This window comes from Hemiscyllium ocellatum, chromosome 1 (assembly GCF_020745735.1).
Source record: "Hemiscyllium ocellatum isolate sHemOce1 chromosome 1, sHemOce1.pat.X.cur, whole genome shotgun sequence".
Taxonomy (NCBI): Eukaryota; Metazoa; Chordata; class Chondrichthyes; order Orectolobiformes; family Hemiscylliidae; genus Hemiscyllium; species Hemiscyllium ocellatum.
Genome location: NC_083401.1, coordinates 22,831,372 through 22,858,707, shown reverse-complemented (window position 1 = coordinate 22,858,707; position 27,336 = coordinate 22,831,372). Strand labels below are relative to the sequence as shown.

At 43.4% G+C, this 27,336-nt stretch overlaps 2 protein-coding genes across 2 annotated transcripts in view; both read left to right on the top strand.

The window, feature by feature from the left end:
* The window catches only part of cdc25b (cell division cycle 25B), a 35,685-nt gene extending 33,033 nt beyond the window's left edge, over window positions 1–2,652 (top strand). The window contains exon 16 of the mRNA XM_060840225.1: window positions 354–2,652. Coding sequence (XP_060696208.1) covers window positions 354–494 — 141 coding nt within the window. The 3' untranslated portion in view covers window positions 495–2,652. The remainder of the gene's footprint in view (window positions 1–353) is intronic.
* A 19,603-nt stretch (window positions 2,653–22,255) lies between these two features.
* ap5s1 (adaptor related protein complex 5 subunit sigma 1) lies at window positions 22,256–26,629 on the top strand. The gene is made up of 2 exons (XM_060828293.1): window positions 22,256–22,471; window positions 23,918–26,629. Exons 1-2 carry the CDS (start codon window positions 22,290–22,292, stop codon window positions 24,342–24,344), a joined length of 609 nt encoding a protein of 202 aa, XP_060684276.1. The 5' UTR covers window positions 22,256–22,289; the 3' UTR covers window positions 24,345–26,629.
* Window positions 26,630–27,336: the final 707 nt, after the last annotated feature.

Genomic DNA, 27,336 nt, shown 5'->3' with positions numbered 1-27,336 from the left:
AAAGCTAGTGCTTCCAGTTAAACCTATTGGAATGTAACCTGGTGTTGTGATTTTTAAATTTAGACTGTAAGAGAGCTTCAGCTTTAAAGAGATGACTTATGATTTTATCTATCTTGGATTCTATGGATTTTGTTCATACAAAATGTTATCTGTATGATCTTGTATCTTGAGGTGGTTGCTGTCTGCCTATATTAAAAATGGTTTACACCTTTTTTCCTCTTGAGCCTTTCCGTGAAAATATGTAAATAACTATAACTTGTTACCAGACAATTTATTGTCACTTAGTCGTCTTACTACTTTGTGCTGTTTCTTGTAAACCTAACCAAACATGATGCATTTCCACTTTTTTTTAGCTTTACTGTGAGCCGCAGAGTTACCGCCCAATGAATCATGAAGATTTCAAAGAGGATCTTAGGAAATTCCGCTTTAAGAGCAGGACATGGGCAGGTGAACGAAGCAAGAGGGATATGTACAGCCGGCTGAAGAAGTTGTGAAGATGTGAGCCTTTTATGATGGATGGAAGGGCAGTTCTTTGAACTCCTGGGCTGGTTCCATCTTGTATAATAATGCCTCAGATTTGGTTGTCAGCGGGTACTGCAGTTAATTAGGATGCAAGAACTAGTTTTCAACACTTGGTGTTTCATTACCTGTTCTCAACAATGTTGAGCTAGTAAGATGTGGGCAGGGACCACAGATCCAACTTTTTAAACTTGTGCCTAGTTTGGAGTAGATGACTTACTCAATATCCATTGGAGTATAAAGCCAGTGGATGGAACTGCTGTATGAAGATATAAGGTTGATTTTAACCTATTGGGATTCTAGATGGCTGGCTGTTCTGATTGTGTACACAGTTGTAAATGCAGTTAGTGTTAATTCTGGTACCAATAAGGGTTTCTAATGTTGGATGCTCATAGAGCTGTCTCAACAGACAGGCCAGTTATATGAATAATGATTTGAGGAAGGAAAAAAGTGAATGTGTTTCCTTAACATCCACTTGATCTTCCAATATGTAAATCCACCCAGTGAGGCCAGTGCTAACAAATATTTGGCCTTGGACTTAAACTCATGATTTAAGATCATTGCTAACTTCCAATTTACATGTGGAACAATTGGAAGTTGAACTTTGAGTCAACTTATGAAAAAGTTGAAGTAATCAGTCTAACTACATTTGAGGCTACACTAGTTTGAGTAGTCTGGTCTGTTCCTTTTTTTACTATATTAAAACCTAGTCCCTTTTTTCCAGACTAGTTAAATTTGAGTATAGCACATGGTTAAATTTCTGATCTGCCAAACTATTTTGAAACCACTAATCCTGTGAAAATTCTGTTCATGCTGCACTTAACATTTGGGAGCTCAGCTCCTGTGACATTTTGCAATGAATATGGTGTCATATTTATACATTCTGCATTTTGAAAAATTTGCATAAAGAACTAAAAACATTGCCAACATTTTTCTATTTGTGTTATCCACATTTTGTTTGCCATTCCTTTTTCAAAGATGTATTAGCTCAATCAGGTGAATAAGTTGATGTGTTGGAGTTTTGCATATAAGTTCCTAATTTAGTGCAAGTTTTGCTAAACAATAGATGTGCACACTTGGCAAGTTTCAAATGGCACATGGAGTAGCAAGTGAAAACAATGTCATGGTCAACCATGAATTTATTTTATAAGATTTTAATCTGTTCCTGAACAATTCAATCATAATTTACAAATTTCCATCACTTTCATATCTTGAATTTTAAGTTTACATTCTTTTCATATTATGAAAAGATGGATGGTAATGTGAGACTAGTGACTGAGTGGAAGGAAAGCCTTAAAATTAGGGCTATTCAGTGTGTTGCTGTTTGGGGCTTATTCATGGCATTCCTGCGGTGGACCATCTCCAGATTGGCTCCTGGACACTCCTGTATTTAACATCCTTGTTCATGCAACTTACTAAAATATCGAGCTTTTTCCCACAAGTGAAGTACTGTGAGCGAAGCAATCCTTGCTGTTTCTTCACTGCCTTAATTTAAATAAGCAGTGTATAACCTCTACAGGGGTGCGGGCAAGCATCTGAAGCTACTGCTGCTCATGGGAAGAGGTCTCATTTTAGCCACTCACTTTTGAAGTCAGTTTGAGTAATTCTAAGGTTAAGCAAGAATGAAGTCATGTATATGCAGTCTTAAGTTGAGCCGCATGGTCTAACTTGTTAATGTTTTAAAGTTCTGGTTGCAATACTCTACATTTGAACCGACAGAACGTTCTATCATTTGTAAATTTCAGTACACACAGTATGTTTGGACCAACTTAATTATTACTTTACCCATAATGTGCATAAGTTTGATACTTGGCCAATTACTCAAGTGTGCCATTTTGAACATAAACTGTGGGGGAAATTACATTTAAAATCCTGTATCAATCTCTATACTGCCTGAAATGATCAACACGATGTTCAATGCTGCATAAGCTTGTATATTGTTCATTACTGCCATGGAGATTGATTAATTGAACAGTGAAATGACTGGTAATAAGTATGGAGTTGGTATGTCTTAATGCTTGTTGCCATGTGGCTGTAATAATGAAAGTATGGTTTAATTGTTTTGCTGTGGAAATGTACTTTAGCCAACTGCTTGACTGCAGGGAAATAAATGGCTATAGATGGAAAATCAAATTGATCTTCAACAAATTTGCAAACTTTGTCTCATTGTCATCGGCATTTTCTAATTTTAGGGGCCAACACCCTTCCATCAAACTTTAAATGGTTGACCTGCATACACCTAATTCATGTCCCTAACAAGTTCTATTTTCTGCAAATAGTTGGCATGTTTGCCTTTCTGCTCTCGCTTGCTTCCCATTTTCAGCCTGCACTGCAGCTGCCAGCAAAGCCAAAAAGCCCAAATGTACAAGTCTGCCTGTTGGTGTGACTTATCAACACATTGTGGAAATTGGATTGCTCATAACCCCAGAATAGCTTTTGAGGAAATGTGGTTTGGTCCCACTGGCATGTGAGCAGCATCTGCCACTTGAGCAAAGTTTGAAAGCCAGGGGATAAAATCAGGTTGTCCAAAGCTGGGCTGATCCCAAAAGATAACTTTTTTTAATTTGGACATGTCCTACAACCAAACAATATTAGACATTCCCTAGGCTGAATGAGAAGTTAAGGGAATGAGGTTTGGTTGCTTCTCCACAGGTTTTTGCTCTGATAACATAAGACCCAACTTCAAAACAGGTGGCATTGCCTGCCCTGGTTAGGTTAGATTAGATTACTTAGTGTGGAAACAGGCCCTTCGGCCCAACAAGTCCACACCGACCCGCCGAAGTGCAACCCACCCATACCCCTACATTTACCCCTTACCTAACACTAGGGGCAATTTAGCATGGCCAATTCACCTGACCTGCACATCTTTGGACTGTGGGAGGAAACTGGAGCACCCGGAGGAAACCCATGCAGACACGGGGAGAACGTGCAAACTCCACACAGTCAGTCGCCTGAGGTGGGAATTGAACCCAGGTCCCTGGCGCTGTGAGGCAGCAGTGCTAACCACTGTGCCACCGTGCATGTGCCAAGGCTTGTATTGTGCTGACCTGCTGTAGTCAACTTTACTGATGTTACTAGATCAGGCTATCTTAACATACACAGCTACCTGACAGGAGTCTAGGCCTATTGAGTGTATAAATGGAAAATAAAAGCTACTACATTCCATTTTATGGGACCCCATCAAATGGCTGAGAATGTATTCTATCACTTGACACCTAACCCCAATAGGACCAGTTTATCCTTCTGAGGATCTGCTCCACTAAAGCAGCTAGCTGTCACAAATCTCACCTACCTAGCAATTGCAAACCTAAATGCTTTCCCTGAGTGGGGGAGAACTGAATACCCAAACCAGTGCTGCCATAGAGCTTTATCTCTGACCTTGCATGTAAGAGCACAAGTGATGTTCAGTCCCTTATCATTCAGTGAGATCAGGGCTGTACTCCAGTTTCCTGTTCTTCAAACATCCTTGTTTATTTCCAAGAGTACAACTGTCAGCCATGCTACCTAACTTTTATATTTTAATAAAAATTTCTCCAAACTGGGGTTCTGATATTCCTACATACGGAAGTGAAATGGAATATATTTGTAGATGGTTTCAATATAGCACTTGCAGTAAAAAAATTTAAACTTTGGAACCTATCAATTGAAAACAATAAGGTAGCAGAATCCGCCTTAATTCCTTTTTCCCCACAGATGCTGCAGTACCTGCTGACTACTTGATTTTTCATTTGAGATGGTCAGATGTACAACATGGAGACTGATCCTTTGGCTTGATTTTGGTCTAGCTCAATCAGATATTCTAAACTAATCTAGTCCCATTAGCCAACTCTTGGCCCATATCCTGCCAAGCCCTATTATACTCTTCCAGATGCCTTTTAAATAAAATTGTATTAGCCTCCACCACTTCCTCTGGCATCTCATTCCATACATGCACCACCCTCTGTGAAAAGGTTGACCCTTTGGTCCCTTTAAATCCTTTTTTTTTTGCCCCACTGCCCACCCTAACCTAGTGTCCTATAGTTCTGGATTATTCTCATGTCCTCCCTGCCGCACACTTATCTATTTACCCTCTCTGTGCCCCTCATTATCTTGGAGATTTATAAGGTTGCCCCTCAGCTGCCTCCAGCAAAAAACAGCCCCAACCTATTCAGCCTCTCTATAGCTCAAACTTTCCAACCCTGGTGATTATCTTTGTAAATCTCTTCTGAACCCTGTCAAGTTTCACAACCACCTGATACAAATGAGGGCCAGCAATCACTGCCCTAGCCTGAGTTACAAGGTACACCTGATCAGGTCTTGGGGATTTATCCACTCTTATATGTTTCAAGACATCAGCATATTTGTATTGTCGATCGTCACAGATGAGGTGCTGGAAGACTAGAGGTTGGCTGATGTGGTCCCACTCTTTAAGAAAGGTAGTAAGGATAAGCCAGGGAACTATAGACTAGTGAGCCTGATGTTGGTAGTGGCAGGTCATTGAGGGAATCCTGAGGGACAGGATGTATGTGTATTTGGAAAGGCAAGGACTGATTTTGGGGTAGTCAACAGGGCTTTGTGCATGGGAAATCATGAATCAAAACTTGATTGAGGTTTTTTTAAAGTAACAAAGAGGATTGAGGGCAGAGCAGTAGATGTGATCTGTATGGACTTCAGTAAGGTGTTCAACAAGGTTCCCCATGGGAGACTGGTGAGCAAGGTTAGATCTCTGGAATGCAGGGAGAACTAGCCATTTGGATACAGAATTGGCTCAAAGGTAGAAGACAAAAGGTGGTGAAGGGTTGTCTTTCAGACTGGCACCTGTGACTAGTGGAGTGCCACAAGGATCGGTGCTGGGTCCTCTACCTTTCATCACTTGTTTGTATCCAAATCGTTTTACATAGGGTATAGTTAGTAAATTTGCAGATGACACCAAAATTGGAGGTACATTGGACAGTGAAGAAGGTTCCCTCCGATTACAATGGGATCTTGATCAGATGGGCCACTGGGCTGAGATGTGGCAAATGGAGTTTAACTCTGATAAATGAGGTGCTGCATTTTGAGAAAGCAAATCTTAGCAGGACTTATACACCTAATGGTAAGGTCCTCGGCAGTGTTGCTGAACAAAGAGACCTTGGAGTGCAGGTTCGTAGCTCCTTGAAAGTAGAGTCGCAGGTAGATAGGATAGTGAAGAAGGTGTTTGGTATGCTTTCCTTTTATTGGTCAGAGTATTGAATAAAGGAGTTGTGGTTGTGCAGGGCATTGGTTAGGCCATTGTTGGAATATTGTGTGCAATTCTGATCTTCCTATGGGAAAGATGTTGTGAAACTTGAAAGGGTTCAGAAAAGATTTACAAGGATGTTGCCAGGGTTGGCAGATTGGAGCAATAGGGAGAGGCGGAATAGGCTTAGGGCTGTTTTCTCTGGAGCGTCAGAGGCTGAAGGGTGACCTTTAGAGGTTTTGTAAAATTTTGAGGGGCATGGATAGACCATGTGTTTTCCGTGGGGTTGGGCAAGTCCAAAACTAGAGGGCATAGGTTTAGGGTGAGAGGGGAAAGATATAAAAGAGACCGAAGGGGTAACTTCATACAGAAGGTAGTACGTGTTTGGATTTTCCTTTAAACCTTTTGTCTGTCAAGGCTATCAATAGCTCCTTTTTGCCCTCCTGCTTTCCCTCTTAGTTATACCCCTACTCCCTTTATATTCAAGCAATTCACTTGGTCCCAGTTGTCCTAGCTGACTTGTACCTCATTTTTGTTTTGACCACAGCCCCAGTACCTCTAGTCATCCAGTGTCCCCTACTTATCTCACTTGCCAGTCATTCTTTTACCTGTGAATAGCCTTTCCCAATCAACTTTTGTAAGTTCCTGTCAGATACCATGAAAATTGGCCTTGCTGCAATTTGAACTTTAACTCTTTAGATTGGGTCCATCCTTTTCATAGTTATGAAAACTTAAGAGTTATGGTGATTGGTCCCAAATTGTTTTTCCCCCATTGACATGTCTGTCACCTGCCCTGCCTTATTTCCCAAGAGCTCAGGTTTTGCACCTTCTCTGGTAGATACATCTACACATTAAGAATTTTTTTTCTTGCATGCACTTAAATTCTACCACCAATGTAAGCCTTTTGGGAAGTTTGGGCATCTCTGATCTCCCTACATATTAGCTCCTCCATTTCCTGCTGATTATTGGGAGGCCTCTAACAATCCTATCAAGACTACAAACCAAACGAATTTTAAACCTTCCTGAGAAGCTGTAGCAAATCTCCTCCCTGTCAGGATATTGGTCCTGTTTGGTTGCAAGTCACCCTTTTGTGTAGGTCATTTCTACCTCAGAAGAAGTGGTCTGTAGATAAGAATAAGTACCTTCTGCGCCATCTTTTCAGCCTATTAATCTCACTTGCACATAGCACCAAGAATTATCCAGTGATTACTACCCTTGAATTCCTGCTTTTTAACCTCCTGTCTAACTTACTATATTCACTGTCCCCTTTGAGAATTTGCTGTATCTGCTCTGAGATGTCATTGACCCTCCCATCCTGAAGTCTTGCTCCCAGTTGCATAATCTTGTGCCTATGCTCCTGACTGGACAGTCTCCTATAAAAGTGCTTGTTTAAACCTTGAGAAACCCTGCTTAACAGAAATGCTGGCCTAAGGTCTGGTAGTCACTGCTATTTTCTTGATGCTCTGTCCCCAACTGTATCCAAAATGGTGTCTTTGTTTGAGGGATGGATAGTGATAGGAAATTTGCAATATCTTTCCTGACAGTCACCTATCTACCTGACTGAACTTGCAGTGTGACCACCTCCCTGAAGCTATTTTCCATTACAATGGCTTAGATAAGGGAACTAAATATAATACCACCTAGTTCACTGCCAGGGAAAGTGAGCTATGAAGAGGATGTAGAGATGTTTCAGTGTGATTTTGACCAGATCACTGGATAACAGGAAAAGTAATAGAATGTAGGCCTTTATTTCAAAGGGACTGGAGTATTAATGTATGGGAAGGTCTTTGTAAAACTATACAAGGCAGACCACAGCTGAAATACTGTAAACAGTTTGGGTCCCTTTTCTAAGCAAAGATATGGTGGCATTGGTATCATTCCAGAGCAAGTTCACAAGGTTGATGCCAGGTAGGGAGGTGAAAATGTGTTGCTGGAAAAGCGCAGTAGGTCAGGCACCATCCAAGGAGCAGGAGAATTGACGTTTTGGGCATGAGCCCTTCAGGAATGGTAGGGAGGAACCATCTTATGAGGAAAGGTTGAGTAGATTGGACTTGTACTCCATTGAAGGTTAGAAGAATGAGAGGACACTGTCCTGAATGATATCCAAGATTCTTATGGGTGTTTTGACAGGGTGTATGGGGAGAGATTGTTTTTGTTGTGGGGCAGTCTCGGACCAGAGAGCATAAATCTCAGAATAAGGGGTCACCTATTTAAGTCAGATAGGAGGTGGAATTGTTTATAAGACCATAAAACATAGGAGTGGAAGTAAGGTCATTCAGCCCATTGAGTCCACTCCACCATTCAATCATGGCTGATGAGCATCTCAACACCACTTATCCGCACTCTCTCTATAGCCCTTAATTCCTTGCAAGATTAAGAATTTATCAATCTCTGCCTTGAAGACATTTAACAGCCTGGCCTCCCGTCGCTTTGTGACAATGAATTTCACAGGCCCACCACTCTCTGGCTGCCAAAATGTCGTCTCATTTCTGTTCTAAATTGCCCCCCTCTAATTCCAAGGCTGTGCCCACAGCTCCTGGTATCCCTGCCTGACAGAAACAAGCTCCCAGCCTCCACCCTTTCTAAGTCATGCACTATCCTGTAACTTCCCATTAGGCCTCCCCTCATCCTTCTAAACTTTAATGAATACAATCCCAGGATCCTCAGCCATTCATCGTATGTTAGGCCAACCATTCCAGGGATCATCTGTGTAACTCTACGCTGGATAAGCTCCAGGGCTAGTATGTCCTTCCTGAGGTGTGAGGCCCAAAACTGGACACAGTATTCTAAATGGGGCCTAACCAGAACTTTATAAAGCCTCAGTAACACATCACTGCTTTCACATTCCAACCCTCTTGAGATAAATGACATTATATTTGCTTTCTTAACCATGGATTAAACCTGCAAGCCAGCCTTTAGAGAATCCTGAGCTAGCACTCCCAGATCTCTTTGTACTTTGGCTTTAGGAATTTTCTCACTGTTTAGATTAGATTAGATTACTTACAATGAGGAAATAGGCCCTTCGGAAAATAGTCCATCCCTGTATTTTTTTTCCAAAGTGCAAAACCTTGCATTTGCTCACAATGAATTTCATCAGCCATTTCAGATGGCTAATCCTCAATCCATGCTAGTAGCTCACCTTGAACACCATGGGCCTTACTCAGCAGCCAAATGTGAGACACCTTATCAAAGGCCTTTTGAAAGTCTATGTAGGTAACATCCACTGGGTTTCCCTGGTCTAACCTACCTACTACCTCTTCAGAGGATTCTAACAGGCTTGTCAGGCACAACCTCCCCTTACTAAATCCATGCTGACTTGTTCTAATCCAATCCTGCACTTCCAAGAATTCAGAAATCTCATCTTTAATGATGGATTTTAGAATTTTATCTAAAAATGAGGTTAGTGTAAAAAGTGAGGTCTGCAGATACTGGAGATCAGAGCTGAAAATGTGTTGCTGGTTAAAGCGCAGCAGGTCAGGCAGCATCCAAGGAACAGGTTAGGCTAATCAGCGTATAATTTTCCATCTTTTGTCTTGATCCTTTCTTGAACAAAGGGCTTCCAACAGTGATTTTCAAATCATCTGGGACTTTCCCTGACTCCTGTGATATTTGAAAGATTACAACCAATGCCTCTGCTATTTCTTCAGCCACCTCCCTCAGAACTTTAGGATGTAGTCCATCGAGGCCAGGAGATTTATCAATTTTTAGACCTTTTAGCTTTTCTAGCACTTTCTCTTTTGTAAAGGCCATCACACTCAATTCTGCACCTCGACTCTCCTTAATTGTTGGGATATTATTCATGTTCCACTGTGAAGACTGATCCAAAGTATTTATTAAGTTCTTCAGGGTTTTTTCCTTATCTCCCATCATTATTAGCCTTCCTGCATCAATTTGGAGTGTCCCAATTTCTACTCTTGCTTCTTGCTTGTTTCTTATGTATTGAAAGAAACTTTTACTATCATTTCTAATATTATTGGCCAGTTTACCTTCATATTTGATCTTTTCCTTATTTCTCTTTGTCGTCCTCTGTTTGTTTTTGTAGTCTTTGTAATTTTTTGATTTCCCAGTGCTCTTGGCCACTTTATCGACTCTTTCTCTGTGATGTATTTCCTGACTTCCTTTGTCAGCCATGGCTGTCTAATTCCAGCACCCCCCCCCCCCCCCCAGTAATCTTTCTTTTTGTTTTGGAATGAACCTCTATATTGTGTCCTCAATTACACCCAGAAACTCCTGCCATTGTTCCTCTGCTGTCCTCCCCGCTAGGCTTTGCTTCCAGTCGATTTTTATCAGTTCCTCTCTTATGCCCTTGTAATTACCTTTTGTTTAACAGTAACACCCTTACATCCAATTTTGCCATCTCTCTTTCAAATTCAGACTGAGCTCTACCACTTAAAGGGAGCACTTAGGAGGCAGTAATCATAAAGTCTGGCTCATTACATAGCACTAAGTCCTGAATAGTTTGCTCCTTTGTGGGCTCCATCACAAACTGTTACAAAAAGCCACCCTGTAAGCATTCCATGAATTCCCTTTCTTTAGATCCACTGGCAGCATTATTCACCCAATCCACCTGCATATTGAAGTGTCCCATGATCAGTGTGACCTTGACTTTCTGACATACCCTATCTATTTTCTGGTACATTTTGCGCCCCTGGTCCTGACCACGCTGAGAGGTCTGTGCATAACTCCCATTATGGTTTTTTTGCCTTTGTGGTTCCCCTATGTCATTCAGTGCCATAGATTTAATTTCATTCTAAACTAACCAGGCAACCCCATCCCACCTGCCCACCTCCCTGTCTTTTCGATAAGTTGTCAATCCTTGGACGTTTAACTGCCAGTCCTGAACCCCTGCAACCACATCTGTGATGCCTACCATAGCATTCATGATGATTTCTGCTGTTAATTCATCTACTTTGTTACGAATATGCGAACATTCAGGCAAAGCACCTTAATGCTACTTTTCTTATTACTAGAGGTGATGGAAATCACGAGGATATGTCCTAAGTTATTCTTCCTTTTTTGCTTCATTGCTAGTCTGCCTTGAACGTAAGCCCTGCACACATGCTCTCCTGCTGCTTATCTTTCTACTTGACCCCATGCTCCCTGTTGCTTTTCTTTACCCTTCCTCCCGCCTCACAAGTTTAAAAACCTACTGACCACCCTATTTATCCTTTTCACCAGAACACTTCGGTTCAGGTGAGACCGCCCCATCGGTACTTTTCCCCCGGTTCCAAAACTGATGCCAATGTCCCATGAAATGGAAATCCTCTTTCCCACACCAATCTCTTAGCCACGTGTTTATTTCTGTAATTTTCTTACCCCTATGCCAATTAGCACATGGCTCAGGCAGTAATCCAGAGATTATGACCCACGAGGACCTGTACTTCAATTTCCTTCTAGTACTTGATAATCCCCATACAGGTCTGTGAGCCCAGCCTTGTCTATGTTTTTAGTGCCAACATGGAACACAAAACTGGATCCTCTAACTCCCACTCCAATATTCTTTCAAGCCGGTCGGAGATGTCCTGCACCCCGGCACCGGACAGGCAATACATCATGCGGGACTCCTGATCTGACTCACAAAGGATACTATCTGTCCCCCTAATTATAGAATTCCCGATAACAACTTGTCTTTTTGGTCCTCCCTCTTGAATGGTCTTCTGCACCATGGTGCTGTGGTCAGCTGGCTCATCCTGTCCACAGCCCTTTTCCTCAACCATACAGGGAGCAATAATCTCATACCTGTTGGACAGGATCAAGGACTGAGGCTCCTCCACTCCTGAACTCAGAATCCCCCTACCCACCTCTCTTACAGTCACACCCTGTTGTCTCTGATCACAAACTGAATTTGAATTACTTAATCTGACGGGTATGACTGTCTCCTGAAACAAAGCGTCCATGTAACTCTTCCCCCTCCTGGAAGTTTCTCTCAGATGGTGGTGAATCTATAGAATTCGTTATCGCCGAGGGTTGTGGAAGTTGGAGTGTTAAATAATTTCAAGGCTAAGATTGATCCTTGGTCAAAAAGGGTATCAAAGATTAATGGCAGGAATTACATGATGGGCCGAACTCTATATCTGTGTTATGGTGTAAATCAGGAGTGTGATGGAACACTTCCCAGTTGCTGGATGAATGCAGCTTCAACAACATTCAAGAAGCTTGACACCATTTTGATTAGCACTAAATTGACAAGCATCCACTCCCACCACCACTGGTTGTCATGGTCCAGGCCAGATCCCCTCAAAACATTTCAGGGAAGTAGCTTGGACCCTAACTTTGCCAGTTGTTTTAAGCAGGTGCAGTGTGGATATTCCAGGAGGAATGCAGCTGACCCAACCACTGAGTTTTAAACAAAACAGAATTTATCTGCAAGATTACCGAATGAAACACCGACAAAGGAGAACAGAATATAAAATAACAACTATTTAAAAGCCCGATTGACTCTACCACAATGTAAGGATGCTGTTTCAAATACCTGCAGCATCCCCATAAACTTCCCCTTGACAAAAAAGGTAAAGTCAAATATAGGTTCTTAAGGAGAGGTGTGAGAGAGAGAGAGAGAGAGAGAGAGAGAAAAACACCTGACCAGCTGTGTCAAAAAACTGACTGCTTGCTAAAACCAAACCAAAGTAAAGCTGAGCTGGGAGAATTGGCCACTCTCCTTTCATTGTATAAGTGATTTTTTTACAAACGTGAAAGCCTTTTCCCTGATCTGTTTGCTATCATAAAATTGGCCCTAAATCCCATACAAACCAGACACATCGGAATCTATTTGTTTACGAGCCATCTGAAAAAAAACCCAAGGACAATCTAACCTAACCTTATTAAAGGAGCAGCATCATGTAACATGATGCTCAGTAGCAGCAGTGTGTATGATCTCCGAGATGCATTGCATAAATTCACCAAGGGTCCTTAAGCAGCACTTTACAAAGCCATAGCCACTACCATCTAGAAGGACACGGGCAGTGGATACATAGGAACCTGCGAGCGCCCCTCCAAGCTATTCACCATCCTGACTTGGAAATATATCACCTTTCCTTCAGTGTTGCTGGACCAAAATCCTGAATTTCCTCCCTAATGGCATTGTGGGTCAACCCAGAGCAGGGCGACTGCAGCGGTTCAAGAAGGCAGCTCACCCCCACCTTCTCAAGGGCAACTAGGGATGGGCGATACACACTGGACAACCAGCAACAGTCACATCCCATCTAAAAATGTTTCTGTAAAGCATCTTGGCATAATTTACTACTTTAAACGTGCTGTCTAAAGGTACTTCTTCATTAACCTTAACTGTTAGAGGCCACGGGCTCTTTGACGAAAACTTGCTTGTCCCTGTGCCCCAGACGCTGCATCTCCCCAGATTGTTATTAACGTAATTATCTGCTGAGGATGCTGCTCCCCACTTGCATGAGTTGAGAACACGTTTATTAACTCAGTGCATTCTCAGCTGTTCTGCTGCTCCCTCCAGCCGCTGGATCTCTGGGATACGAGCCACATTTCTGCAGTGAATTCCTGGCAGCCCTGCTGTGCTGAGATTTTCTTGAGATTTTTCAGAATGCATTTGTATGTTTCATTTCTCCACCAGCTGTCTCACAGCTTGTATTGATGTCTGCGGGATTATACTCATTTAAGTAATTAGTAGCAGGCTCCAAACTTTCCATTTATTTTGAAAACTGTTTTAAGATAATGGGATAGAAATTGGTGAGCGTTAAGGCTAATCTTTCAGTTGATAACCTAGCAGCGGAACAGCCTATTTCCAATCTGAGCAGAGCAGAATTGCCAGTTCTTTAGGATTGTCTGGACAACTCTAGCAACGTAAAAATTAATTTCCAGAATACAGCTGCAAGTAAAAATCTTGAATTCCTCTCCCTGAAAAATGTTGTGGTTCTACTGCCACAGTGGTTCAAAAAGATAGCTCACCACCACATGCTCAAGTCAACTCGAGATAGACAATAAGTGACACCCACATCCTGTGAATTTAAAAGAAAACATGATATAAGTGGCCAGTGACACCCACATCCGTGAATTAATTTCTGTAAGAGCTCAAAATCCAGGAAGTCCCATCCTTATCACCTAACAGTCCAATTTCAAATTCTTTGTTCTGTCTCTGAGCAACACAAGTGTATTGTACCTTCTTACCCTTTCCCTGTTCCTTTCCAATGTGACTTTGTCTCATGTTTAAATAACACACAAACAAAAAAAAACACATAACCACAGCCCTGATCAAAGTCACAAACCACATTTCCTTTGACAGAAGTCAAAACAGGAAATAAAGACAAAAACTGCTGGAAAAACTCCTGAAGAAGGGTCCCTTGCACCCAAAGTGTGTACTCTGCTTTCTCTCTACACGTGGTGCCAGACCTGCTGAGGTTTCTTTTCAACAATTTTTGTTTTAATTTCTGTTGCAGCTACAGTTCTTTTTTCTTTGCAAAACAGGAAATGCTGGAATTACTCAGGTCAGGCAGCATCCATGAAGGAAGAAACAGTGTTCATGTTCCAGCCCAGTGAGCTTTCACCAGATTTCATTCCGATCAAATTGCCTTAAAAGTTTGTGGTTTCATCTCTCTCCACAAATCCTACCAGGCCTGCTGAGTATTTTCAGTGCTATCAGGTTACAAATTAACCAAAGTCAATGGCATACATTAGCAGCTAATAATCCACAGAACCAGGTTAATGCTGCAGGGTCAAGGGTTCAAATTCCATCCAGCAACTGGTGGAATTTGAATTGAATTAAAATCTGTAATTGAAAGATAATCTCTGTAATTGTGACCATGATAACAATCAATGATTGCTGTAAAAAGCCATTTGATTCTTTCACCTCCTTTACAGAAGAAAATCTATCTTCCTCATTAGCTCTGGCTAACATGTGACACCGTTTAATGTGGTGGACACTTGACTATCCTGCTAGAATTATTTAGCACACCAGATTATCATAGACTCCCTACAGTGTGGAAGCAGACCATTCAGCCCATCAGGTTCACAATGGCCCTCCAAAGAACATCCCACCCACACCTAGCCCTGCCTACCCGATAACCCTATATTTAGCACAGCTAATCCACATGACGTGCACATATTTGGACTGTGGGAGGAAACCCATACAGACACGGGGTGAATGTGCAAACTCCACACAGTCACCTGACGGTGGAATCAAATCCAGGACCCTGACGTTGTGAGGGAACAGTGCTAACCCCTAAGCCACAGTACTGCCCTGTTCAAAGGCACTTAGGGATGAGCAACAATTGGTGGTCTCGCCATGAACAACATCACTTATGACTGAAAACAAACTTGAAAATACTAAGAAGGTCAGTTGTTCTCCATTTTGATTTCAGATGTCCAGCATCTACTCTTGTTCCTTCTGACTGTTTTGTCCTTCCTCCTCCAATATAATTCTACCACCTTCATGTCCCTAAGTGCTGCACGCAAACTACTGGTAGTCACTATTGTGGACAATATCAGTTATTCTGCCCATAGTGTAATTTTTCACATACACAGGATTATCCAGCAAATATTGTCTAATAGCAGATCACATTAAACATTGGGCACCTGGTTTTGAGTTTTCCCAAGTTGGGAATGATCAGTATTTTGCTTTGCTTGAACAGCTGAAGTGATATGCTGTTTGATATAATTCCCCAGTCTTTGGGATGGACAGCCTATATACTTGACATCACATCAGCACTACAATTTATATACCACATTACTCATTTGTGTGATGCGACATTGCTCTTTTGGCCTGGATTGCAGCACTGAAATGGTGTTACTCAAAATTTGGGATACCTACACTTTGAGGAAGACTACATTTTTCAGGATCAATGTCTTAGGTCCATTCATCCTGCATGCCTTTACCAATCAAAGTCCACTTGCCACCCAAAAAGCCCTTTCCTGTCATTAAATCCTGACATTGACATTCTTATGAGTTGTCCTAATGACAGCAAGATGATAAGCTGAAACAAAATCTGTGGTCCTGAGGGGAATTGGCAGTGTGGATCCTGATAGACAGTTTCCTCTTCTGAAAGAGATCCGTTCTGAAGAAGTCATTTCAGATTTGACATGTTAATTCTGTTTCTCTCTCCACTGATGCTGCCAAACCAGCTGAGTTTCTCCAGCATTCTCTGCTTCTATATCCAAACCAGTTGACTTAGTTTCAAAGTAAAGACTCTTCCATTTAAGATGAGGATAAGAATTTTTTTTCACTCAGAGGGCTATGAGTCTGTGGAATTTGTTTCTCCAAAGAGTGGTGGAGACTGGGCTATTGAATACTTTGAAGGCTCAGCTAGACTGATCCTTGACTAGAAATGGAGGCAAAGGTTATTGTGGGTACACTGTAATGTGAAGTTGTGGCCTTGATTTATTGAGTAGCAGGTTAAAGTGACTAAATGGACTACTCCTGCTCTTAATTTGTACATTTGTAAGTACGAATGATTTTACTAAAACAATGGACAGAGAAAGGTCATGCATGCAAGTGAAGGTTTTGAACTAAAGTGTTACAAATAGATGTTTTCAGGTTCATATTCCACTTACATAAGACCATAAGAGAGAGGATTTATTGAGACCATATTGAGAGGATTTAGGCCATTCAACCTGTTGAGTCTACTCAACCAATTAATTAGACTGACCTGATAATCCTCAACACCATTTTCCTGCCTTTTTCCTATACCCTTTGATTCCTTTACTGATCAAAAATCGGTTTACCTTGCAGACAGTTCTTGTGCTTTTGTGGGTAGTTGGTCACATAGAGCCACAGAGTCATATAGCACAGAAACAGACCCTTTGGTTCAACCAGTTCATGTTGGCCATAATCCCAAACTAACCTAGTCCCACCTTGCCTGTGCTTGGCTAATGTCGCTCCAAACATTTCTTATTGTTATGTTATAAATGAAAAGGTTAAAATTGAAGCAGGTCGCAGGGAAGTTGCAAGGGAAGCTGGGATTCATTATCCCAGGATTGATTCTCCCACAGGCATTCCATCCACCGTCATTTCCCATGTAACTAGCCCTCTCTGCGAAGGTTCGTTGATAGTTCTCTTCCTTCACTGCTATCGCTCTTTTGCTTAAAAAGTCAGTGTTGGATGCAGTGGCACTCACACTAACCGGAAAATGACCGGAAAATGACATAAAAAGGTGTCATTCCAATGAAGCCTACATCCCTGAATGAATACTTAAAAACTATCAATGACTAACAGGAAGGGATGACTGCACTGCAGCTAAATTCGCTGATGAAACTAAGATGATTAGAAATAGGAGCAGGTTTTTATAGATTCATAGAAACATACTGTACAGTACAGAGAGGCCATTCGGCCCATTGGGTCTGTCCCACCAAAGGTACACTACGACCTACAGTAGTCCCTCTTTCCTGCACTAGACCCATAGCCTTGAATGTCATGACACTTTAAGTATTCATCCAAGTACTTTTTAAAGGTTGTGAGGTTTCCCACCTCAACTACCCGCCCAGGAGTGAATTCCATATACCTACCATCCTCATGACTGATAAAGCTTTCCTTAAATCCCCTTTAAACTTGCTGCTTATCACCTTAAAATGATGCCTCCTTGTTGCTGACCCTTTGACTAAGGGGAACAGCTGCTTTCCATTCATCCTGTCTGTGCCCCTCAATCTTATACACCTCTATCAGGCTCCCCCCTCAGCTTCCTCTGCTCCAAAGAAAACAATCCAAGTTTATCCAACTTCTCTTCATAGCTGAAATGCACCTTCCCAGGAATGTCAGGTGAATTACTGTCAACCATCCTGCCAATCTTTGTGTCATCTGTAAACATAGTTATCATCACCGCCACCAAACCCCCCCCCCCACCCACCCCCACCTTCCCTGCTCCCCACATTCTCATCTACATCATTCATGAATATCAGAAGCAGTAAGGGACCCAGAACAGATCCCTACAGTATACCACTAGATACAGAGTTTCCAGACACACAACCTTCTACCACCACCCTCTGTCTCCAATTTAAGAGGCATTTGGATGGGTATATGAATAGGAAGGGTTTGGAGGGATATGGGCTGGGTGCTGGCAGCTGGGATTAGATTGGGTTGGGATATCTGCTCGGCATGGACGGGTTGGACCGAAGGGCCTGTTTCCATGCCGTACAACTCTACGACTCTATGACTAAGCCAATTTTAGATCTAACCTACCCCAAATGACCCTGGATACCATGAGCTTTTACCTTCTTCATTAGTATCCTGTGTAGGATCTTGTCAAAAGTCTTGCTGGAATTCACATAAACAACATTCTACCCTCGTAAAAACACTGATCACCTCTTTGAACAATTCCATGAGATTTGTTAGGCTCTCTCTAACAAATCCCTGCTGACTATCCCTGATCAAACTTTGCCTCTCTAAGTGGAGATTAATTTTCACATTCACTATTGATTGCTGGGATGAAGGGCTTGTCATAAGAGGAGTGATTGAGGTCTGTACTTGATGGAGTTTAGAAGGATAAAGGGAATCTGATTGAAATTTACAGAATACTGAGAGACTTGGATAGAGTGGATCTGACGAAGATGTTTCCGCTGGTGGAGAGACTAGGACCCTAGGGTACAACCTCAGTGTGAAGGGACAATCTTTCAAATTGAAATGAGGAGGAATTTCTTCAGCCAGAGAGTGGGGAATCTGTGGAACACATTGCCATAGAAGGCTGAGGAGGCCAAGTCATTGAGTGTATTTAAGACAGAGGTAGATACATTCTTGATCAGTAAGGGGATCAAGAGTTAGGGAGGGAAAACAGGAGAATGGGGTTGAGAACCATCAGCCATGATTGAATGGTGGAACAGACTTGATGGGCTGAATGGCCAATTCTGTTCCTAGATTTTATTGCCTGATAGTCTTTGCACTCTGAAGCAGTCTACTTAGTCCTTGTTTTATTATTTCTTTTCTGGGAGATCACTGTTCTAAATGTTAGCTCAGAGCACAGCTCCAGTTTCTAATATCTTTATCTTCACTCTCTGGGTGAAGAAATTTCTCACCTCAGTCCCTAAATGTTCATCCTTTATCCTTAAACTATGACCCCTGTTTCTAGACTCTCCCACCATCAGGAACATCCTTCCTGCGTCTAACTTGTCAAGGCATACAGTCATAGAGATGTACACCATGGAAACAGACCCTTCGGTCCAACACATCCATGCCAACCAGATATCCCAACCCAATATAGTCCCACATGGCAGCACCCGGCCCATATCCCTTCAACCCTTCCTATTCATATACCCATCCAGATGCCTTTTAAATGTTGCAGTTGTACCAGCCTCCACCACTTCCCCTGGCTGCTCATTCCATGCACGTACCATCCTCTGTGTCCAAATGTTTCCCCTTTTATATCTTTCCCTTCACACCATAAACCTATGCCCTCTAGTTCTGGACTCCCCCACCCCAGAGACTTTGTCTATTTATCCTATCCATGCCTCTCATGAATTTTCTTGGCATTTTTTGAGACACTCTCCTCATTCTTCTAAGCTCCAGTGAATGCAGTTCTAACCGACTCAATCTCTCTTCATATGTCAGTCCTGCCACACCAGTAATCAATTTGGCAAACCTTTGCTGCCCTCCTTCTATAACAAGAATATCCTTCCTCAGATAAGGAGACTAAAACTGCATATACTATTCCAAATGTGGGCTCACCAATGCCCTGTATAATTGAAGTAAGACATCTTTGTTTCTACACTCAAATCCTCTATGAAAGCCAACATAGTTTGCCCTTGTTACTGTCTGCTGCTTCTGCAAATTTCTTGATGTAACTGACAATAGACAATAGACAACAGGTGCAGGAGTAGGCCATTCTGCCCTTCAACCTGCACCACCATTCAATATGATCATGGCTGATCATCCTTAATCAGTATCCTGTTCCTGCCTTATCTCCATAACCCTTGATTCCACAATCCTTGAGAGCTCTATCCAACTCTTTCTTAAATGAATCCAGAGACTGGGCCTACACTACCCTCTAGGGCAGAGCATTCCACACAGCCACCACTCTCTGGGTGAAGAAGTTTCTCCTCATCTCTGTCCTAAATGGTCTACCCTGTATTTTTAAGCTGTGTCCAAAGTTTGTGAGAAGATTTGTAGCTCAGGTGCTTGTTGTTGTGGTTCTGTTCGCCGAGCTGAGAATTTGTGTTGCAGACGTTTCATCCCCTGTCTAGATGACATCCTCAGTGCTTGGGAGCCTCCTGTAAAGCGCTTCTGTGATCTTTCCTCCTGCATTTGTAGTGGTTTGAATCTGCCGCTTCCGGTTGTCAGTTCCAGCTGTCTGCTGCAGTGGCTGGTATATTGGGTCCAGGTCGATGTGCTTATTGATTGAATCTGTGGATGAGTGCCATGCCTTTAGGAATTCCTTGGCTGTTCTCTGTTTGGCTTGTCCTATAATAGTAGTGTTGTCCCAGTCGAATTCATGTTGCTTATCATGAATTCGACTGGGACAACACTACTATTATAGGACAAGCCATACAGAGAATAGCCAGGGAATTCCTCGAGGCATGGCACTCATCCACAGATTCAATCAATAAGCACATCGACCTGGACTCAATATACCGGTCATTGCAGCGGACAGCTGGAACTGACAACTGGAAGTGGCAGATTCAAAACACTACAAATGCCAGAGGAAAGATCACAGAAGCGCTTTACAGGAGGCTTCCAAGCACTGAGGATGACATCTAGACAGGGGAAGAAATGTCTGCAACACAAATTCCCAGCTCGGTGAACAGAACCACACTAATTAAGCTGTATCCTCTGGTTTATCACTCACCCATCAGCGGAAACATATTTCCTGTCTCCAGAGTGTCCAATCCTTTAATAATCTTATATGTCTCAATCAGATCCCCTCTCAGTCTTCTAAACTCAAGGGTATACAAGCCCAGTCGCTCTGGTCTTTCAGTCTAAGGTAATCCCGTCATTCCAGGAATTGACCTCGTGAACCTACGCTACATTCCCTCAATAGCCAGAATATCTTTCCTCAAATTTGGAGACCAGAACTGCACACATTACTCCAGGTGTGGTCTCACCAGGACCCTGTACAGCTGCAGAAGAACCTCTTTGCTTCTATACTCAATCCCTCTTGTTTGAAGGCCAGCATGCTATTAGCCTTCTTCACTACCTGCTGTACCTGCATGCTTACCTTCATTGACTGGTGCACAATGACACTCAGATCTCACTGCACATTCCCTTCTCTCAATTTACAGCCATTTAAATAATCATCTGCCTTCCTAATTTTATTACCAAAGTGGTAAGGATTCAGAGAGGATAGTGATGAAACAATTAACAAATATGGTTCCAGTTCTTTACTATTTTTAAATTAATAGAACTATGGTAACTGGTTCCAAAGCCCTCACCTGTCCTGCCCTATTTCCCAAGAGTAGGTTGATTTTTGCTCCTTCCTGAGTAGGACCCTCTGTATAATGCTTGAGGAAACTTTGCTGAATGCACTTAACAAATTCCATTCCATCTAAGCCCTTAAGGCTCTGGCAGTCCCAGTTTATGTTACAAAATTTAAAATCCCCTACTTTGACAACCCTATTACTCTTGCAGCTCTCCTCAATCTCCCTGCATATTTGTTCCTCTAATTCCCGTTGACTATTTGGTGGCCTGGAGTACAACTGTAGTAACATCACCAGCCCCTTCTTATTTCTTTGCTCCACCTACAAAGCCTCACTGGATGATCCTTCAGTAATTTCATCTCTGGTTACTGCTGTGATACTCACAATAATCAAAAATGCAGCGACCCCCTCCCTTCTTTCCACCACTCTGTCCTGCCTAAAGCATCTGTATTCTGTAACATAAAGTTGCCACTCCTGTCCCTCCCTTAGCCATGTTTCTATAATAGCTATAATATCCCATGCCCATGTGCCCATCCACATCCTGAGTTCACTGGCCCTAATATCAGCCTTCTTGCATTGAAATAGGTGTAACTTAACCCAATGGGCATGCTTCCCAATATTTCATGTTTCCTTATATTCTTTTCAACCCTATAATTCTTTGCCTCTCTTCTAAACATTTTCTATTCAGACTTATTATTCTGCAGTTGGTGGGGCTTGGCTTTGGATTTCCTGGCTCAGAGGTAGGGGCAGTACTGCCTCACAGCTCCAGAGACCCGGGTTCAATTCCCGACTCAGGCGACTGACTGTGTGGAGTTTGCACGTTCTCCCCGTGTCTGCGTGGGTTTCCTCCAGGTGCTCCGGTTTCCTCCCACAGTCCAAAGATGTGCGGGTCAGGTGAATTGGCCATTCTAAATTGCCCGTAGTGTTAGGCAAGGGGTAAATGTTGGGGTAGGGGTATGGGTGGGTTGCGCTTCGGCGAGTCGGTGTGGACTTGTTGGGCCGAAGGGCCTGTTTCCACACTGTAAGTAATCTAATCTAATCTAATCATTGTGCTTCTAGTCTAGGGTTATCTAATCAGTTTGATGGTTCCATTGATAAGTCTCCCAATCCTCAGCCTGCCTGTTCCTAACCCTTCCACTGGGAGTGCTGCTGAGTTGTCACGTGGTATACGGTGACAACGGTCCACGGGGCGCGGCACTCTGGGATTTGTAGTCCTGGTTGCCCTGGGCGGGAGAGCACTACAGTTCCCAGGGTGCACCCTGCTCCGGCCGCCATCATGGTGCGGGGCATGGTGCTGCTGTCCCTCGGGCCTGGGGAGCTCTGTCGCCTCATCTACTCCCGCAGCTGGGCGGCCGAGCGGCAGCCGGGCCCGGCAGGTAGGGAGACCCCCGCCGAGGCCGAACTCCGCCATCAGCAGCAGAGACTGCGGAGTAAGGAGCAGCTGGCAGCCGTGGCCAGGTAAAAGTGGAGGGGGTCTGGGGGAAAGGGGTTAAAGGGCAAAGAGGGAGTTAAAGGGGAGGGAGAGAGTTAACCCCTTTGCTCTCCTCTCTCCCCTTTAACCCCTTCTTTCCCCCTTAACCCCTTTCCCCTTTAACCCCCTCTCTCCCCCTTAACCCTCTCTCTCCCCTTTAACCCCCTGTCACCCCAACCCTGTCTTTCACCTTAAAGTAGAAAGGGAATGGGTTATAGGGAGGAGAGAAGGTTACAGGGGAAAGAGGGGGTTAAAGGGAGACAAGGTTAAGGGGGGAGGGGGGTTAGGGGAGTGGGATAAAGAGGAAAGATGGAGTGAAGGGGAGAAAGAGGGTTTGGGGGTAAAGAGGATTAAAGGGGAGGAGAGGGGGGTTAAAGGGGAACAGTGGTTAAAGGGGAAAGATGGAGTTAAGGGGGAGAAAGAGTGTTTGAGGAGTGGAGAGGGGGTGAAAGGGGAATGATGGTTAAAGGAGTGTAGGTTAAAGGGGAAATTGGTGGTTAAAAGGGGGAGAGAGGATTAAAGGTGGAGGGAAGAGAGGGTTAAATGGGAAAGAGTGTGAGGTGAAGAGAGAAGGATCTATGGGGAGGAGGGGATGGGGGGTTGAAGTGAGGGGATGTGGTGAGGGGTGTTAGGAGGGTTTGTAGAGTTCAGGAGAAGGGGTGAGGGGAGATGAGATGGAGGGAAAGAGCAGAACTGTGTGGAGGTGAGAACAGAGGGAGGGTATCGTGAGGAATGTTGGATCAGCTATGATCTTACTGATTGGTACAGCAGGCTGAATGGTCCTGTTACGGAGGGATACTTAACTGGAATGGAAAGTGGTTAAAGAGGAGTTGTGTGGGATTCTGACGGTGGAGAACTAAAGGGGGTTAGAGTGAGGGAGATGTGGGAGAAGGTGTAACGAGGGATGTGGGATGATGCTGACAGCTGGCAGATAGATGAAAAGGGCATGGCGGGAAATCAATGATGATGGTATTCAAAATGCATAAATCTTTCTGGGTGATAAAGTTAGAATGTGTAAAATCCTGTCCAGTCTTCGAGATGTGGAAAAGTTCTCTAGGCAGCTGTGGCTTGGTAGCAATATTCAATTCTCGAGTGAGGAAACCGTGGGACCAAGAGCCACTGGAGTCGAAAAGAAATCTAGCCTGGCACTCCCAATACAGTACTGAGCGAATACTCAGTCTGTCCTGTCAGTGTGCAGTGTTTGGATGAGTTTTAACCTGAGGATCTGTTTGCCCTGTCAGATGAGGTGTTAAAAGATCCCGTGGTATTACTTGCAGAGGAGTTATCCCTCGTATCTTGGTAGACCAGTGACTATATTTCAAAGGTATTGGCTGTAAAAACACTGTGGGGTTTCCTGAGATTATCTGCATGTGTGACCTGATTAGGATAACATTACACAATCAGTGAGCCTGCTTCACTGTTTGCTCTTCCAGGCAGGTGAAGTCGTCTTGTATCCTGTCTCGCCAAGTTGCAGAGAAACCCCTTCCTGATTTTGGGTCTGTGATCACCGAGGAACTCGCTGGCTCTCAGGATTTGGATTTGGGCGTGTTCCGCCTCCCAGCTGGTGACATTTATGCGGAGGAGACCACCGTGGTGTGGGCGGCAGTCCTTTCCCTGGGCTTTGCCCTGATCTGCGACCCCCATGAGAACCTAATGCTGGCAGAAAATACCCTGAAAATGATAGTGAAGTACTTCATGCAGCATTTGAACCTGTTGGTTCAAGGCAATGATGTTGTCCTGAAGACCGACAGAATCGAGGCAATCCTGAACACGTTTTTGCCACACGGACAGCTGATGTTTCTGAACTGTTGCTTCATTCAGAGCCTAGAGAAGGAACTGAATGCTTCAATATCCAAATAATGCCCCTTGCTTTTGTTTCTGCCATCCCCTCACTCTCCTGCCAGCTCCTTTTCTCTCTCAGCTTTGCTCTCCCAGTTCGCTGAAGGTTCCGTGCTTTTGCCAGGTGGGCCTTTGCTCAGTTTGGAGTGATGTGGGGGAAGAGCCTCTGTGTTTCTGTTCACACTTGTGTTCAGCAGCAGATACTAACACACATCAAAGCAAAATACTAGAAATTTGAAAATAATACAAAGTGCTATAAATATTTGGCAAATTAAAGCAGCATCTGTGAAGGAAGAATTAAATGAACTTTACAACGTTGTATACTGCATGATGTAAGACTTCAGGGTCAAGGTCAAGCTAGTTGGATTTCCAGATATCAGAAGCAGAACAAGTTAATAACCTGAACACGGACAGGCATTAGGAAGGTTTGAGGATTATTGGGCAAATTTCAGGAGTTTTCAAACTGGGTTGTTTTGGGCTTAAGAGTGATAGTTACGGCTTTCCTGGCTTTAACATTCTTCCTTTACCCGATTGCTCACTTAGGTAGCTGTTCTGATTGTTGTGCAGTATGACCCTGGATGTTTTGAGGAGTGCCTATAATAGAAGTATTACGGTGACATGTTAGGGCATTGGATAACAACGGTTCACTGTTTATCGCGAGCTGCACATTCCTGATTTCAGGCTGGGGTGTGTTGAAGGGCCTGCTGCCTGTCCAGGAGGGCAAGAAAGGAAGGTGATGCAGGAAGGAGAGTGTGGTCTCATATCCATTTAATGGTCAGTGCAAAGCAACCTGGGAGCTCTCGAAACGAATTGGCCAGCAGGTGTGCTCTGTGCGGACAGTGTTAGAAATATCAGACTTCAACTAGGTAACACAGTGCTAATCACTGTAACTAAAAACATGGAATTATTTACTGGTCACAGTATGGTGTTGTTTTTATCCAATAAAGATTGCAATTCAAATGCTTGAAAAGTAAAAATGACAACAATTAATAATAGAGACTCATTCCTGAAGAAGGGCTTTTGCTTGACGTTGATTTTCCTGCTCCTCATATGCTGCCTGACCTGCTGTGCTTTTCCAGCACCAGTCTAATCATATGCTGGTGTGCTACTCTCTGTACAATCACATCTTCAGTTCCATACTATCAAACAGCCTGCCATTATTGACTCGTCTACCCTCCATCATGAGATATTTTCTAATCAAGCCAATCACAGATGCTCAGACACACCTCCATAGCACTTGAACTTGGGCTTCCTGGCTCAGAGGTAGGGACACTGCCACTGTACCTCAAGAGAACCAGCCCCCACCCCTTTTAGAAGTCAGGATCAACTTGTTTCCTTCCCAGATGTTTTTTTAGTCAACCTTTTCAGCGAGATTGTTACATACTGGTGAATGGAGCAGATGGGATTTGAACCCAGGTGTTCTAACTCTGGGGTGACCATAGGATAACCTTCAGTGATAGTTTCAATAATATACAACCGAGGTTCACAATTCAGAAATTTTTACAATCCCATCAGCTACTTATTGGCATTTGAACCCATGTCCACAGAACGTTAACTTTGGTTCTCCTTTCTATCGGAAAGATGTTGTGAAACTTGAAAGGGTTCAGAAAAGATTTCAAAGTTGTTGCCAGGGTTGGAGGATTTGAGCTACAGCGAGAGGCTGAACAGGCTGGGGCTGTTTTCCCTGGAGCGTCGGAGGCTGAGGGGTGACCTTATAGAGGTTTACAAAATTATGAGGAGCATGGATAGGATAAATAGGCAAAGTCTTTTCCCTGGGGTTGGGGAGTCCAGAACTAGAGGTTTAGGGTGAGAGGGGATAGATATAAAAGAGACCTAAGGGGCAACTTTTTCACACACAGGTGGTACATATATGGAATGAGCTGCCAAAGGAAGTGGTGGAGGCTGGTACAATTGCAACATTTAAGAGGCATTTGGATGTGTATATGAATAGGAAGGGTTTGGAGGGAAATGGGCTGGGTGCTGGCAGGTGGGACTAGATTGGGTTGGGATATCTGGTCGGCGTGGATGGGTTGGGCCGAAGGGTCTGTTCCCATGCTGTACATCTCTATGTCTCTATGACTATTGCCAGTACACCACTATGTCTCTGATCTGTCTTCAGCTACTATTGTGCCTATACTACTGCTTTTTCTGAAATCTTTCTACCCAGCAGTGAATTCACACACAACTGAGCAACCTTCCACCAAAATCACTTGCCTTTTTTTTTAAAGCTACTCAACCACCTCCAGTGAAACACCCATGTAACTATTTGAATATTTACAAATAAAACCCATTATGGGCAATGCAAACTATCAAAGGTGATGGGGAAGGGAGTAATGAAGAAAGGAGAAGGGCTAAATCAAAATGGAGTTTGAGGCAGAATAAACCACTGCCCACCTTTCTCTGGAAAAGCACTGGTGGACACCACCTGCTCCTTCTCCAAGGTCACCCGGGCATGAAGGTAACCATGGAAAAAGGCCAGGCAGTCAGCTAAGATGACCCCCTCCATGGCCTATTGTTTATAGCCAGCCCAGCCAGGTTGAGGGGCAGACGCACAAAAAGACCCTCAGACTTGCCCACTCTCCTCCTCGTCGAGTGTCTAAAGATCAGGAGCATGGGGCTGAAGTGCAACCAAAACTAACAAAGGATTTCTCAAATAACAATTAAAGGGGGTTACAGATGTTCACAACCAATAATCATGAAATCGCTACAGTGCAGAAAGAGGCCATTCAACCCATCATGTCTGTACCAGCTCTCTGAAGAGCATTCCATCCTGACCCAGACCCAGCCCCTGCAATTCCACCCCCAATTTCCATGGCCAATCCACTAACCTGCGCATCTTTAGACTATGGGAGGAAACCAGAGCACCCAATGGAAACCATGCGAACATTGCAAACTCCACACAGCTGGTTGCCTGAGATTGGAATCGAACACAAGTGCCTGGTGCTGTGAGACAGCAGGGCTAACTACTGCCACCCTTGAGGTTACAGTTGAGGTTAAAATCAGATCAGCCATG

Excerpts from the sequence above, each read along its gene's own strand:
- ap5s1 (XM_060828293.1), top strand. The coding sequence starts at position 22,290 with ATGGTGCGGGGCATGGTGCTGCTGTCCCTCGGGCCTGGGGAGCTCTGT. Across the intron at positions 22,472-23,917 it reads CAGCTGGCAGCCGTGGCCAG|GCAGGTGAAGTCGTCTTGTA; the intron begins GTAAAAGTGGAG and ends TTGCTCTTCCAG.